Consider the following 17475-nt stretch of genomic DNA (forward strand, 5'->3'; position numbering starts at 1 on the left):
AACAAAATTGTGAGTATCTTCAGACGTATTCTATCAGTAGATAAGGTAAAGAGAACCAGTCACCTACACTAAATAGAATTTTCACTCTTGAACCAATAGAGTTAGTGAGCTGATGTTTCTGTTATTTACTTCAATTCTCTCCCAGGCAGCTCTGAGAATCAGACTGTAGGACCCCCCCCCCCATATTAGTCATCTGGTTGCCTACCTGAACTCAATTTCAGACTTATGTTCATTGGAGGTTTAAGGGTTTTGTCTGTAAATGAAGCATTTCAATGTAATGCTATTGGTAAAAGTGCACTGCCATGCAAAAAAAATGGTGGAGGTTGGGTTTGACCTGCTATATCTGCGGCGTCAATGGATCTCAATGAGACCGGCTGTGTCCAAAGAAATGCAACACCCAACAGGTGAAAAGCAGCCTCTGAACGGTGAGCTGGACCAGTGGCCTCCAAACTACGGCCCTTTGCCTGCCTCTATCCAGCCCTTAGGACACTATTCCTCCCACTGACACCAATGATGAGGCACCATTCCTCCCAATGACACCATTAATAGGGCACCCTTCCTCGCACTGACATCATCGATGGGGCACTATTCCTCCTGCTAAGACAAATGATGGGGCACTATTCCACCCACTGGCACCATTAATGGGGCACTATTCCTCCCACTAACACCATTAATGGGGCTCTCTTCCTCCCATTGATACCAGCCATGGGGCACTATTCCATTCTATGATACCAACCATGGGGCTCTCTTCCTCCCATTGATACCAACCATGGGACTCTCTTCCTCCCATTGATACCAACCATGGGGCACTATTCCTCCCATTGATATCAACCATGGGGGTCTCTTCCTCCCATTGATACCAACCATGGGGCACTATTCCTCCCATTAATACCAACCATGGGGCTCTCTTCCTCTCATTGATAACAACCATGGGGCTCTCTTCCTCCCATTGATACCAACCATGGGGCTGGCTCTCTTCCTTCCAATGATACCAATCATGGGGCTCTCTTCCTCCCATTGATACCAACCATGGGGCTCTCTTCCTCCCAATGATACCAACCATGAGGGATCTCTTCCTCTCATTTGTACCATCCATGGGGCTCTCTTCCTCCCATTGATACCAACCATGGGGATCTCTTCCACTCATTGATACCAACCATGGGGCTCTCTTCCTCCCATTGATACCAACCATGGGGATCTCTTCCTCCCATTGATACCAACCATGGGGCTCTCTTCCTCTCATTTATACCAACCATGGGGTTCCCTTCCTCCCATTGATACCAACCATGGGGCACTATTCCTCCCATTAATACCAACCATTGGGCTCTCTTCCTCCCATTGATACCAACCATGGGGCTCTCTTCCCCCCATTGATACCAACCATGGGGCTGGCTCTCTTCCTTCCAATAATACCAATCATGGGGCTCTCTTCTTCCCATTGATACCAACCATGGGGCTCTCTTTCTCCCATTGATACCATGGGGCTCTCTTCCTCCCATTGATACCAACCATGGGGCTCTCTTCCTCCCATCGATACCAACCATGGGGCACTATTTCCCCCATTGATACCAACCATGGGGCTCTCTTCCTCCCACTAATACCAACCATGTGGCTCTTTTCCTCCCATTGATACCATGGGGCACTATTTCTCCCATTAATACCAACCATGAGACAATATTCCTCCTTCTAAAACCAATGATGGGGCATTGTTTACTTCCAGTGACACCAGGACATTTTCTACTCACACTGACCCCAGTCCAGCTAAAGCCTGAAGGACAGTAAACTGGCCCTTTGTTTAAAAAGTTTGGAGACCCCTGAGCTAGAGGAAGCCTTTGATGTGAACTGAAATCTGCAGATGGTTTTGAAGTATGCATCAAACGCACATAAACATCTATATTAGCTGTTAGCAGCCTTGACAATTTCAGTTATCAGAGCTCAGGCAGGCGATGGGACAGTCTCCATGGCGGCCTTATAGCCTCAGACTGGGCTGTCATGTCTGATCTGACCGGGGAGAGAATACGAGTAACAGCACACACAGCCATCCCTGAGAGATACATCTGCATTTTAACAACAGGGGAGTGGAAATTTCCTACAATTGTCCATTCATGACTCTCTTTAAGGCCCCCAGCCCCTCCTTCCAGCATCCACCAGGCCAGGGGTCTCCAAACTTTCTAAACAAAGGGCCAGTTTACTGTCTTTCAGACTTAAGGGGGGCCGGACTAGGGCTAGTGGGAATAGAAGATGTCCTGGTGTCCAATGTTGGCAAACAATGTCCTATTTTTGGTGTCAGTAGGTGGAATAGTGCCCCATCGTTGGTGTCAGTGGAGGGAATAGTGTCCCATTGTAGGTGTCAGTTGGAATAGTGCCTCATCCTTGGTGTCAGTGGTAGAAATTCTGCCCCATATTTGGTGTCAATGGGTGGAGATGTGCTCTTACGTTGGTGTCAGTGGGAGGAATAGTGCCCCATCGTTGGTATTAATGGAAGGAATTATGCCCCATCCTTGTTGTCAGTGGGAGGTATAGCGGCTCATTGTTGGTAATAATGGAAGGAATTATGCCCCATCGTTGGTGCCAGTGGGAGAAATAGTGCCCCACTGTTGGCATTAATAGAAGGAATTATGCCCCATCGTCGGTGTCAGTGGGAGGAATAGTGGCTCATCGCTGGTATTAATGGGAGGAATTATGCCCCATCATTGGTGTCAATGGGAGGCATAGTGGCTCATCTTTGGTATAAATGGAAGAAATTATGCCCCATCGTTGGTGTCAGTGGGAGAAATAGTGGCTCATCTTTGGTATAAATTGAAGGAATTATGCTCCGTCGTTGGTGTCAGTAGGAGGAATAGTGGTTCATTGTTGGTATTAATGGAAGGAATTATGCCCCATGGTTGGTATTAACGGAAGGAATTATGCCCCATCGTTGGTATTAATGGAAGGAATTATGCCCCATCGTTAGTGGGAGGAATTGTGCCCTTTTGATGGGGTCAGTGGGAGGAATAATGCCCCATTGTAGGTGTCAGCGACAGGAAGGAATGGGATGGGTTCAGTGGGAGGAAGATTGCCCCATTGTTGGTGACAGTGGAAGGAATTGTGGCTCATCGTTGGTATTAATGGAAGTACTTATGCTCCATCGTTGGTGTCAGTAGGAGGAATAGTGGCTCATTGTTGGTATTAACGGAAGGAATTATGCCCCATTGTTGGTGTCAGTGGGAGAAATAATGGCTAATCATTGGTATTAATGGAAGGAATTATGCCCCATCGTTGGTATTAATGGAAGGAATTATGCCCCATCGTTGGTATTAATGGGAGGAATTATGCCCCATCGTTGGTGTCAGTGGGACGAATTGTGCCCCATCATTGGTGTCAGTGCCCTTTTGATGGGGTCGGTGGGAGGAATAATGCCCTATTGTTGGTGTCATTGGGAGAAAATCTGCCCCATTGTTGGTGACAGTGGAAAGAATTGTGGCTCATCGTTGGTATTAATGGAAGGAATTATGCCCCATCGTTGGTGTCAGTGGGAGGAATTGTGCCCCTTTGATGGGGTCAGTGGGAGGAATAGTACCCCAAGGGACGGATAAATGCAAGCAAAGGGCTAGGCCATACCAGTGGTTTAGAAATGGTTTAATATCACACTTTACAATAGATACATGGGATACCTAAAAGTTTATTGCCAATTCGTCACTGGGCACTGCCTTGGAGGGAGGACTTGCTTTAGTAAATGGGGTAGGCTGGGGGGGAGGATTATAGGTCCTAAAGATAATCCCCGGTGGCTTATGCTGTTTCATAATAGTTTCCGATATTATGGGTTGTAAAAGTCCCACATGATGCAGTCATTGACGATTAAACGGCATCTTCTATTCACGACTGTTTGTTCAAAATGTTACAATGTAACTTCCATCTAGCTAATTAGAGGCTGAGCAAAAACATAGTGAGCTGCTGCATGTCCAGGAGAACGTAGACCTCTATTAGGATATCCTATCGTGAGAGCTGGACTCCCCAGCCAGACAGCAAAGCCAGGAGGGCGACCCCCACAGTTTAGAGCCAGCAGCATTGCAACCTCCCATGTCACCTCTGTGTCTCCAGCCTGGTCACTGTGCTGAGATTGCACTCCTCCCATACTCTTCAAGTCCCCTTACAGCCCCCTGTGCCTGAAACATGTTAGGTTGTGAGCTGTGAGTAATCGGGCTCTATTGCACTGCGCAACACAGTCATTCTAGCGCTCCCATCCTCATTTCTGGTGAGCAGAAGATTATAGGAAGATAAAAAAAAGAGATTTTTATCTTTTTATCGGGTGGCTATGGGGCTGTATTCTCGTATTCTCATAGTTCAGACCTCCTTCTCAGCACTGCACCCACTTTTCCTTCTTTCCCATCTCTGGTCATGTGATATGTCATGATAAGGGGAGACCGGAAGAAGAAGGGCAGTCCACCCTCATTTCCCTGGGAGGTGCCTGTACTAAGAAGGAGCAGATGACCACTCTTCAACCCACAGTAGACTGCCATTGGAGGGAGGGAACATCAGAGGCCGCCCTCCGGCAGTTATGAGGGCCCCTTCTCTGCTTGACAAGAGTGACACTGCTGTCAATCCTGTAAGTCAGCATGCAGCTGGGGACAGAGCCCAGCACCTGAAAAAAAAAAAAAAAAAGCTGGAAAGTTCCCAGGTATGGTGGTGAGATATCTATCTTATTTAGTAGAGTGAGGACAGGTCAAAACATGAAGAACCTTTTTCTTTATTGCCGGCTGTGTCTTAATTTCTAGTGACACCAGGATCTTCTCATTTCCTGTCCTGGTGTCACAGGGAACAGGAAGCGTGGGGGGAGGTCACCAAAAAGGACACAGACAATAACAAAACTTGAGAGAAGTTCCCACGTAAATATTAATGCAGCCACCTCATCTAAGGACCGGTAAACTGCAATATATTACATTTGTGGAAAGTGGGCTTTAAATGTCTACTAGTTACATTTCCATTTGTGGAAAGTGGGCTTTAATGTCTACATATGCATCCATGGCATCTTCAGGTTGTGTGCTGAGAGTGCGCACGCTGACTAAGCTGTCACCGACCAGGGACAGGAAGCAGTGGGACAAGCTTCCGATCATGTGACCACTGTGAGAGACAATCACAGCCCCCCTGAGCATTAAAGTCTACTTAAAGGGCCACTAGGAGGTGGCATTAAGGGGTTGAGTGATCAGACAGAATGCCCCAGGCAGGAGCCTGCGGCCATGGCCCATGAACATATTAATGTGACAAGGGTCACAGGGAAGCCAATGAGACGCATGTATGAAGGCCAAAGACTCAAGATAAATGAAAGAATTCCTCTAAGTCTACAGCATTAAAGTTTTCTTAAAGGGCCACCAGGAGGTGGCGTTAAGGGGTTGAGTGATCAGACAGAATGCACCAGGTAGGAGCCTGCTCCCAAGGGCCCATGAATGTATTAATGTAACAAGGGTCACAGGGAAGCCAACGAGACACAATTATGAAGGCCAAGGTCAAAGTCCCAAAATAAATTAAAGAAACCCTTTAAGTCTACAGCATTAAAAGTCTTCTTAAAGAGCCACCAGGTGGTGGCATTTAAGAGGTTGAGTGATCAGACTAAATGCACCAGGCAGAAGGCTACTGCCAAGGACTAATGAATGTACTAAAATACCAAAGGTCACAGGGCAGCCAATGGGACTCAAGTATGAAAGCCATGGCCAAACACCAAAGATAAATGAAAGAAGCCCTTTATGTCTACTTAAATGACCCTGGGCAATAAAGTCTACTTTAAGGGCCACTGGGAAGTGGCGTTAAGAGGTTGAGTGATTAGATAGAATGCACCAGATAGAAGCCTGCTGCCCAGTGTCCATGAACGTATTATTGTTTCAAGGGTCACAATGCAGCCAATGAGACACAAGTATGAAGGCCAAGGCCAAAGACCCAAGATAAATGAAAGAAGCCCTTTATGTCTACCTAAAGGGCCCCTGGGCAATAAAGTCTACTTAAAGAGCCACTAGGAGGTAGCATTAAGAGGTTGAGTTATTAAATAGAATGCACCGGGCAGGAGCCTGCTGCAAAGGCCTATGAACATATTAATGTGACAAGGGTCACATGGCAGCCAATGGGACACAATTATGAAGGCCAAGACCAAAGACCCAAGATAAATGAAAGAAGCTCTTTAAGTCCACAGCATTAAAGTCTTCTTAAAAGGTCCACCAGTAGATGAAGGTAAGGGGTTGAGTGATCACACAGAATGCACCAGGTAGGAGCCTGCTGCCAAGGGCCCATGAACGTATTAATGTAACAAGGGTCACAGGGCAGCCAATGGGACACAATTATGAAGGCCAAGGCCAAAATCCCAAGATAAATGAAAGAAGCCCTTTAAGTCTACAGCAGTAAAATCTTCTTAAAGGGCCACCAGGAGGTGACTGTAAGGGGTTAGGTGATCAGACAGAATGCACCAGGTAGATGCCTGCTGCCAAGAATCCATGAATGTACTAATATACCAAAGGTCACAGGGCAGCCAACAGGACACAAGTATGAAAGCCATGGCCCAAGATAAATGAATGAATCCTTTAAGTCTACTTTAAAGGGCACCTGGGCAATAAAGTTTACTTAAAGGTCCACCAGGAGATGGCGCTAAGGGATTGAGTGATCAGACAGAATGCATGAGGCAGAAGCCTAATGTCCAGGGTCAATTAACGTAATAATGTGACAAGGGTCACAGGGCAGCCAATGGGACACAATATGAAGGTCAAAAACCCAAGATAAATAAAAGAAGCCCCTTAAGCCCAGGGCCCCTGGGCATCAAAATCTACTTAAAGGGTCACCAGGAGGTGATGTAAAGAGGTTGAGTGATCCGACAGAATGCACCAGACTGGAGCTTTCTGCCCAGGGCCCATGATTATATCAATGTGACAAGGGCCACGAGGCAGCCAATAGGACACAAGTATAAAGAACAAGGCCAAAGACACAAGATAAATGAAAGGGACTTGTCATAATAGGAATATGTGGACTGCCATTGCTGACATGAAAAAGCTAGTGGTCTAGCTGTCATCCCGATCCTCTGACTTCACTACTTTGAGTCACCTATCGAAAAGCAACGCAGCCCCCAGCTTTGCCAGGATGGTCGGCTTGCTGGGACTTGTAGTTCTTGAGCATAGAATGCTCTTATAGTAACCACGGTGCTATATATAGTAACAATGCCAGGGTAATGATGGCTCTGGGAAATCGCAACCCCACAATCCATTGTGCTTCCGCCACGGGAGATAATAGAGCTCTGGCAAAACAATACGTAATAGCCGGATAGGAAACAATCTAACGGGGCATGACTTAATAGATTACTCAGAGGCCGTATCAGGCCAGGGGCTAATAGATGAACAAAAAAAGGAAAAAAAAAAGAAAAAAGAAGCTTAGTCAGGCCAGGAGATAAAGGCTTTCTTCAAAGCTCTACTATACGTCTTCCTATAAGTCCTCTAACACGACAAGATTAATGGTTCACCACGAAGCTGGAAGAAGACAAGCCTTAATGGGTCACTGGCAGAGGCTCCGGGAGGACAAGGCGTTAATTTACTACCAAGTTTTAGGAGGCCAAGGTTTTATAGTTTTTTTGGCAGGATCCAAGAGGACAAAGCTTTATAATTTATCGCCAGGTAGGGCAAAGCTTTATGTTTAATGGCAGGCTCTGGGAGCATAAGGCCTCCGTAGGGGCAAGGTTTCATGGTTCACTGGCAGGCTTGTAGAAGGACAAGGCTTTAATTAACTACCAGGTTTCATCGTTTTATGTCAGGCTCTGTTACTACAAGGCTCCAGAGAGGGAAGAAAACACTTAATAGCTCATTAAAAAGGCTCTAGCATAGGGGAGGATTTATAATTTGCTACCAGACCAAGGCTTTATGATTCAGGGGCAGGGTGTGGATGGATGACAAGGGTTAAATTAACTATAAGACTTTCAATGAAAGACTCTGCTACTACAGGGCTCAGGAGAGAAAGAATAGGCCTAATAACTTATTATAAAGGTTATGGCAAAAGTGAAGCTTTATAAATTGCTACCAGGCCTTAGTAGGACAAGGCTTTATAGTTCACTCATAGGCTCTAGAGTCTAGAATGAGAAGAAAGCTGCTTTATTTTACATATGAGGCCTTATCGATGCAGGTCTTATTTGATGTATGCCAGGTTCCTTTACTACAAGGCTCTGGATAGAAAGAAAAGCCATAAGAGCTCACTAAAAATGCTCTTTCAAGGTGAGGCTTTATACATTGCTACCAGGCCTCAGTAGGACAAGGCTTTACAGTTCACTGGCAGGCTCTAAAGTGAGAAAAAGACTTTAATTACCCACTGGCCTTAGCAAGACAGGTCCTATTCGATTTATGTCAGGTTCCATTACTATGAGGCTCTGGATAGAAAGAAATGGCTTAATAGCTCACTAAAAAGGTTCTAGCAAGGAGAGGCTTCATAATGTTATGCCAGACCTAAGGCATGCAAGTCTTTGGTTTTAATTAGGCCTACGTGGGACATTTCCTTTATACCTGGCTCTGTTACTACAAGGCTCTACAAAGAAGAAAAAACTCACTATAAAGGCTCTAGCAAGGTGAGGCTGATACTGAACCTACGTAGTGGTTAGGGCAGGGCTCTGTTGGATTAAAGCGCTCACCCCCGTAAGGGCCGCTGGTAGGGTTGCCACCTTTTCTTCAAGCCAAACCTGAACACTTTAGCAGCACACTGCAATTTTATTTTTTAAGGGCGAATGCTGTGGACTCTGGTGTAAAGGGGAACTGTGATGTAAGGGTGTTTCTGCTCACCAAAGCTCCCACTTACTTTCGAGTTCCCTGCATTCCCCCTTTAAATCAGGGTTCCCAAAGCCCCCCTTACATCAAAGTCCACACAGTACCCCTTACATCTGAGTCCCCCTTACCTTAGTGTACTAACTCGCTCAGAGGCAAGAGGGAAAAGGGAGGGGAGGGGGAGACTTCAGTCACAGACAGGTACATTTCATCCACAATGTATCTGCCAGCTTCAAATCTCCTGCCCACACATCCCTTTTCGCATGCATGTTATGGATTGGAGTTTGGGCGGGTAGACACAGAAGGGTAATGCCGGGAGATGGAGGAGGAGGAGCAGATCGAGTCCTCTCTCCTCTCTTGTCCCGCGCGGGGGGGGGGGGGGGGGGGGGGGACAGGACTGTGCTGCCTCTGGCCCGTGCGCACGCCTTTGCACTAGGTGGTTATGGTACTCTGGTTACTGGCCACAGTCTGATCTGAATTATGTGTCCGGGTTTCAGGCAATCTGAAACTCGGACACATAATTGAAAACCTGGACTGTCTAGGTGAATCAACCCTGGGTGGCAAGCCTATGTAACGCTCACTTGCTGGACCAGGTAGTCCAGGCCACGGCGCCTACTTGCATTCCCCGATGCGGCCGGGTCCCTACTCTCAGTTGAGGGCTGTAGTTTCAAGAGGAAGAGCTCCTCACCAGACAAGGCTATGTATGTCCTCAGCCAGCAGTCTTCTCTCTCCAAGCCAGCTGGAACTTGTAGTCTGTAGCAGCCTTGCTCCAATGTAAATCCTGGTTCTCTGGACCACAGAACCCACAATCCCCTGCTTTCTGTAGTGGTCCCTCTCGCTCTGCATTCACACAATGACCAGGCTGAACACTAGAGGGAAATTAGCTCACTGCAGCCATTGCTACAGAATGTCCCATGATGACACAGGCAAGTTAGCCAGCACCTGGCTACATAAGTAAGAAGTAGGTTGTATTGAGTTCAGCAAAGTGGATAGCAGTTTGACAATTAACAAGAGTTAATAATAAACAGTAGGTTTCAGCACAGGAACAATGCAATACAGTGCAATATCCCTTTAAGGCACACCCACCCGTCCTGCAGGACTGAGGATATTATTATTATTATTATACACGATTTATATAGCACCAACAGTTTACAGAGCGCTTTACAATGTAGAGGGGGGACAGCACAATTACAATACAGTTCAATACAGAAGGGACAGCAGGGCCCGGCTCGTAGAGCTTACATTCTAAAGGGAGGGGGTGGTGGTACAAAAGGTAATAGATGCAGGGAATGATTTGATGCCGGGGTGGCACGGGGACAGTTGTTAGGTGGGTGTGGGATAGGCTTCCCTGAATAAGTGTGTTTTCAGGGATCTCCTAAAGGTGGAGAGGTTGGGGGCTGATCGGATATACCGGGGCAGGGAGTTCCAGAGGATGGGAGAGGCTCTGGGGAAGTCCTGAAGGCGAGCATGAGAGGAGGTAACAAGAGAGCAGAACGTCCTGGGAGGAGCGGAGGGGACGATTTGGGCGATATTTGCAGATGAGGTTGGTGATGTAGCTGGGGGAGATGTTGTGGATGGCCTTGTATGTTGTTGTTAGCATTTTGAATTTTACACGGTGGGGTAGGGGAAGCCAGTGAAGGGATTGGCAGAGAGGGGTAGCAGTCACAGATCGATTAGTGAGGTGTATTAGTCTAGCAGCAGCATTCATAATGCTGAAGGGAGGATAGCCTGCGTAAGGGTAGGCCATTAAGGAGAGAGTTGCAATAGTCAAGGATATTAAATTATAGTCCTCAGACTGGGAGATAATCTTCAAATGGGATACAAAGGCTAACTCCCTTGTAGGTCCTCAGTCAGAAGGGTCTAAGTTTACACATTGGGAAGCTTGTCAAATCCCCAACACACAAATAGTCTGTGCAGTTGGTTCTTCTGCTGGCTTAGTTGGGGCCCTTAGGTTGGTGCGCAGAGAAAGGTGCAATCCCTTTAGGAAATGAAAAAAACAGGATAAATCCCTTTTTGGCAACAAAGTGATTTACAGAGTTCTCCTTTAAAATGCAGTGAATTAATTGGGAGAGGTTCACTTTACGATATGCGGGGTATAGGACAAGAGTCACTTTAAGAGAAGAGGGGCAAAGAAAGGAATGTAGTACTTCCCTTTAAATAGTAAAGTTGAACTTGGGGCGGCAAACTCAAGATGGCTTGATATTAGATGGTTTATAGTAGCTTTGAAATTCTGCCTAGCAGGGGTTAACTTATCCTGCAGGCAGCATCTGTGGAACAGTTTGAAATAGTAGACTGTAACACTTAAAGGGCTCTGGCAACATGTGCTACTTGCAAAGGTCTAGGCTGAAGAGTGTCCTTGAACTTGAAAGAACTTGAATAAACAGTTGCAGCAAGGATAACGATAAGTGGGCTAGGAACCATCTCACTCGGTCTTTGTGTAATGTAGGGTGAAACTGCGAGCGTCCGGTTGGGGGGAGGGTGCCCTTGTTCTTTCAAGATCCTGAAGCGAACAGATCTCCACCAGCCTGCCTCTCACAGGGTACCCGGTTCCTTAGCATCAGTTGCGGCTTCCCGGTCTAACCCGGTCCAGTCTTATGAGGAGGAATGGCTCTCACACACACACACACACACCTCCTTACACCCGCAAAGTCTCTCTTCAACTCCCCTCCGTGTTCCTAGGCTTTTACTTTTATATGCTCCTGCCCCTAGGTGAGTGCTTCTGGACTTTGTAGTTTCACTGGAAGAAAAAACACTCTGCTGCTAACACTCCTGTAGTAATGCTGTGATGAATAGCAATGTTAAAACACTGACATCTAGTGGTTAAATACAAATCTGCATTACAGTAACAGTGCACAGTGTTACAGGATTATGCCTGGCTCTGTTAGTAGGGCAAAGCTCATTTGGTTTATGCCAGGCTTTGTTACTACACGTCTCTACATAGAAGCAAAAGGCCTAATAGCTATCTTAAAAGGCTCTAGTATCTAGAAGCTTTATCATGTGCTACTAGACCTTTGTAGTGTAAGGCTTCATGGTTCATTCTATGAACGATTTATGCTCTTTGTAACCAACCAGAATTGATGTAGGCAGGGCTGACACCACCTGCTTAGGAATTCAGAGCTGTGTTGTCATGTTAAAAGGAAGAAGATAGGAGCATGCTATGGTTCTGCCACATCAATAAGTATTTTTCTGTACTTGCAATGTGTTCAAAGGGATAAAACATGGGGAAATGTGCATGAGTTGTGTTAATTGTGTTTTTTTTTATTTTCATTTTGCCTTGACATGCCGTTTAGGTAGAGATCACATGACCCAATGCCTAGGTGAGGCTAAGAGCAGCATAGAAGGAAGCTCTTTCTGAAAAAAACTTCTGTCCTGGTTGTTCTGACTCCTTGCTGGTCCATATAAGCAGATTAGCAGAATCAAAGTAAAGATAGAAGTCCATGAGGTCCATGAGGGTCAGCCAGGTAACTGGCATTTTCAAAAAAGGGGAGGCTAGCACTGGCAGCCTCCATGTTTTCTCTTTAGGTTTGCTCAAAGACCTACCAGCAAATATGACTTTTACATTTTCGATTGATCATGTGACCCTCTGAAGTGTCTCTCTTCCCATGCAGATATCCGGGACAGCGGCAAGAAACCCGTCATGATGTTCATCCATGGGGGATCTTACATGGAAGGGACGGGGAACATGTTCGATGGCAGCGTGCTGGCCGCTTACGGCAACGTCATCGTGGTCACTATGAACTACCGGCTGGGAGTCCTTGGTATGTCTTCTTCAAAACCTTTCCATCATCTCACATATGGGACAGCGGTGGCATTTCTAATACATTGACCATTTATAATGTTCCCAGCTAAAATTAGTGTTAAAGAAATTTCTAAAAAAAATATATATATTTGGACATACTTTGTTCAGTGTAATCATTGGTTTTATCTGTGTCTTATGCCGCGTACACACGGTCAGACTTTTCGACCGGACTGGTCCGACGGAACAAATCCGGCGGACAATCCGATCGTGTGTGGGCTTCACCGGACTTTCAGCGGACTTTTCCAGCCGCAAATCTGACGGACTTTAGATTTGGAACAAGCTTCAAATCTTCACGTCGTAACTCCGCCGGACCCAGAAATCCGCTCGTCTGTATGCTAGTCCGACGGACACAAACCGGCGCTAAGGCAGCTATTGGCTACTGGCTATCAACTTCCTTATTTTAGTCCAGTGTACATCATCACGTACGAATCCGTCGGACTTTTGTGTGATCGTTTTGTAGGCAAGTCCGTTCGTTAGAAAGTCCGTCGGAAGTCCGCCAAAAGTGGAAAGTCTGTCGAAAGTCTGTCGGACAGGCCGTCGGACTTTTGTTGCTGAAAAGTCCGACCGTGAGTACACGGCATTAGTAACACTGACAATGGCTCCTGTATGAATGAAGCCTGTTTGCAGGCCTCATTCATAAATCCATTCTAACAATGTTACTGTTACAGTGGATTTTGATTAGTTCTTTTATGTGCAGATTAAAGCAGCGTGTATTGATCTGTTCATGCTGCCACTTCTAGCAATCTAGTGAGAAAATAATAAATAAAAAGACTTTAATAATAAAATTATTCCTATTTAACCTCCTATTAACCTTACAACCACATTGGTCATCTCTCCCCTTTTCCCCCCTAGTTATTCATATTCTTTCAGATTTTTTTTTTTAACCATTCACATCAAACTTTCTTTCTTAATATTGTTCATTTGTTAGTGCCATATAAATAAAAAATTTAAAAAAAAAAGCAAAAGTTTTAGAAATCACTGCAATTTTGTTTTTAACCTGTGTTCAGTAAATATATATATATACACATATATATATATATATATATATATATATATATATATATATATATATATATACACACATATATATATATATATATATATATATATATATATATATATATATATATATATATATATATATATATATATATATATATATATATATATATATATATATATACACATATATTATATATATATATATATATATATATATATATATATAAAATGTATTATTACTACATATAATACTATAAAATGTTCAACTGTACCTTGGTCATATTTTGGACATACAGTGCCTTGAAAAAGTATTCATACCCCTTGAAATTTTTCACATTACAACTAAAAATGAAAATGGATTCTATTGGGATTTTTTGCGATAGACCAACACAAAGTGGCAAATAATTGTGAAGTGGAAGAAAAATGATAAATTGTTTTCATTTTTTTTTTTACAAATAAATATGTGAAAAGTGTGGCGTGCGTTTGTATTCAGCCCCCTTTACTCTGATACCCCTAACTAAAATCTAGTGGAACCAATTGCCTTTAGAAGTCCCCTAATTAGTAAATAGAGTCCACCTGGGTGTCATTTAATCGCAGTATAAATACAGCTGTTCTGTGAAGCCCTCAGAGGTTTGTTAGAGAACCTTAGTTTACAAACATCATCATGAAGGCCAAGGAACACACCAGACAGGTCAGGGATAAAGTTGTGGAGAAGTTTCAAGCAGGGTTAGGTTATAAAAAAAATATCCCAAGCTTTGAACATCTCACTGAGCATCAATCCATCATCCGAAAATGGAAAGAGTATGGCACAACTGCAAACCTAACAAGACATGGCCGTCCACCTAAACTGACAGGCCGGGCAAGGAGAACATTCATCAGAGAAGCAACCAAGAGGTCCATGGTAACTCTGGAGGAGCTGCAGAGATCCACAGCTCAGGTGGGAGAATCTGTCCACAGGACAACTATTAGCCGTGCTCTCCACAAATCTGGTCTTTATGGAAGAGTGACAAGAAGAAAGCCATTGTTGAAAGAAAGCCAAAAGAAATCCTGTTTGCAGTTTGCGAGAAGCCATGTGGGGGACACAGCAAACATGTAGCCAAATACAGGACAATCTTAGAAGAAAACCTGTTAGTCTGCAAAAGACTTGAGATTGGGACGGAGGTTGACTTTCCAGCAGGACAACGACCCGAAACATACAGCCAGAGCTACAATGGAATGGTTTAGATCAAAGCATATTCATGTGTTAGAATGGCCCAGTCACAGTCCAGACCTAAATCCAATTGAGTATCTGTGGCAAGACTTGAAAATTGCTGTTCACAGACGCTCTCCATGCAATCTGACAGAACTTGAGATATTTTACAAAAAAAATTGTGCAAAAATATCACTCTAGATGTGCAAAGCTGGTAGAGACATCCCCAAAAAGACTGTAATTGCAGAGAAAGGGGGTTCTACAAAGTATTGACTCAGGGGGGCGCCATACAAATGTACCCCCCACACTTTTCACATATTTATTTGTAAAACATTTTGAAAACCATTTATAATTTTCCTTCCACTTCACAATTATGAGCCACTTTGTGTTGATCTATCACATAAAATCCCAATAAAATACATTTACGTTTTTGTTTGTAACATGACAAAATGTGGAACATTTCAAGGGGAATAAATACTTTTTCAAGGCACTGTGTGTATGTGAACATATATATATATATATATATATATATATATATATATATATATATATATATATATATATATATAATATATATATAGTGGGAGATTAGCTTGTGGGGATCACCTTTTCTGGAAATTAAGGTCAGCGTGCAGGCAGTTTCTTACAAATATGGCGGGTTGCCAGCTTTATTTAGAAGAGGTTTGCAAACTCATGAAAACAAACAAAAATATAGTAAAGCAAATCCTCGCCACCCGGCCCTAAACTATACAACAGACTTCCTCTCCATACGGTGTGGGGCTGGTCCCCGACACCCACAAAACATGTGGTAAAGCAAACCTTCTTTTTAAGTCCAAGCTAGTCTCAGGTCAGCGCTATCCTGTGCTCTCTTCCTTGTCATTTAAAGTCCAACTGAGCGTGGACTCAAGTGGACCACAACATCTGGACCAGAACCAAGCCTGCCACAGAGGCTGGAAAAATCCAGGCCGGATTCCGGTTCAGCCTCTGACAGCAGAACGCATGCGATGTGAAATATACAGATTATCCATTACCTCACCTCGCATACCGTCACAATATATATATATATATATACACAGTATCTCACAAAAGTAAGTACACCCCTCACATTTTTGTAAATATTTTATTCTATCTTTTCATGTGACAACACTGAAGAAATGACACTTGTCTACAATGTAAAGTAGTGAATGTACAGCTTGTATAACAGTGTAAATTTGCTGTCCCCTCAAAATAACTCAACACACAGCCATTAATGTCTAAACTGCTGACAACAAAAGTGAGTACACCCCTAAGTGAAAATGTCCAAATTGGGCCCAAAGCGTCAATATTTTGTGTGGCCACCATTATTTTCCAGCACTGCCTTCACCCTCTTGGTCATGGAGTTCACCAGAGCTTCACAGGTTGCCACTGGAGTCCTCTTCCCCTCCTCCATGATGACATCACGGAGCTGGTGGATGTTAGAGACCTTGCGCTCCTCCACCTTCCATTTGAAGATGTCCCACAGATGCTCAATAGGGTTTAGGTCTGGATCACCTTTACCCTCAGCTTCTTTAGCAAGGCAGTGGTCGTCTTGGAGGTGTGTTTGGGGTCGTTATCATGTTAGAATACTGCCCTGCGGCCCAGTCTCTGAAGGGAGGGGATCATGCTCTCCTTCAGTATGTCACAGTACATGTTGGCATTCATGGTTCCCTCAATGAACTGTAGCTCCCCAGTGCCGGCAGCACTCATGCAGCCCCAGACCATGACACTCCCACCACCATGCTTGACTGTAGACAAGACACACTTGTCTTTGTACTCCTCACCTGGTGGCCGCCACACACGCTTGACACCAAATAAGTTTTTCTTGGTCTCATCAGACCACAGGACATGGTTCCAGTAATCCATGTCCTTAGTCTGCTTGTCTTCAGCAAACTGTTTGCGGGCTTTCTTGTGCATCATCTTTAGAAGAGGCTTCCTTCTGGGATGACAGCCATGCAGACCAATTTGATGCAGTGTGCGGCAGTAGTGTATTTAGCTTTTGTGCTGCCCTAGGCCTGACTAAACTCGTGCACCCCCTGATGTAAATATGACCTACCCCTTCCCGTCAACACCCCTTGCTGTTTAAGACCCGCCCTGAAATTTTCGAGTGGGGACACTAGTTCTGAGGGCCTGGGGGGGGGGGGGGGGGGAGCAATGGGTTCCGTTAATTTGCATAGATTTCCTCTCACTTCCTGTTTGGCTATGGGACAGGAAGTGAAGGGAAATCTCTGCAATGGAACAGGGATGGTAAAAAATAAACTGACAGGGGCTATAACTATAACCCTCCCTTACTCTATCCAAAATGAAAAAAAAAGTGTTGCCTATAGTTCTATTTTAAGCACAAATTTCTGATAATTTTATGGAGAGGAGTAAGAAGATATAACCATACCAATGGTGCAGCAGAAAACATAGAGCACAGTGAGGAAGGTTTGTGGTCTTGTATGATAGGACAGTCAAAAGTAGAAGTGGCGCCCCCCCACACACACACAGTTGCGTAATGCCAGCCGCCCACATACCGGAAGCAGTGCGGCCACTTTATGGGGGCGCTAGACTAATTTGCCTCTCAGCCCCATAAGACTGGTGCTACACTAACAGTGTAGCGCAAGCCTGCGGGGACTCTTTCCGTGCTGCCCCCCTGCAAAGTGCTGCCCTAGGCCTGGGCCTTGTTGGCCTAGGCCAGGATACAGCATTGGTGTACGGCGTATGGTCTGAGCACT

The 17475-nt window shown here is 44.8% G+C and overlaps 1 protein-coding gene across 2 annotated transcripts in view; it reads left to right on the forward strand.

Annotated features, from left to right (window-relative positions):
- The window catches only part of NLGN2 (neuroligin 2), a 285843-nt gene that overhangs the window by 227407 nt on the left and 40961 nt on the right, over positions 1-17475 (forward strand). For both annotated transcript variants that reach the window (XM_073623176.1, XM_073623177.1), the window contains one exon: positions 12362-12511. In XM_073623176.1, coding sequence (XP_073479277.1) covers positions 12362-12511 — 150 coding nt within the window. The remainder of the gene's footprint in view (positions 1-12361; positions 12512-17475) is intronic.

Source organism: Aquarana catesbeiana, linkage group LG03 (assembly GCF_042186555.1).
Source record: "Aquarana catesbeiana isolate 2022-GZ linkage group LG03, ASM4218655v1, whole genome shotgun sequence".
NCBI lineage: Eukaryota > Metazoa > Chordata > Amphibia > Anura > Ranidae > Aquarana > Aquarana catesbeiana.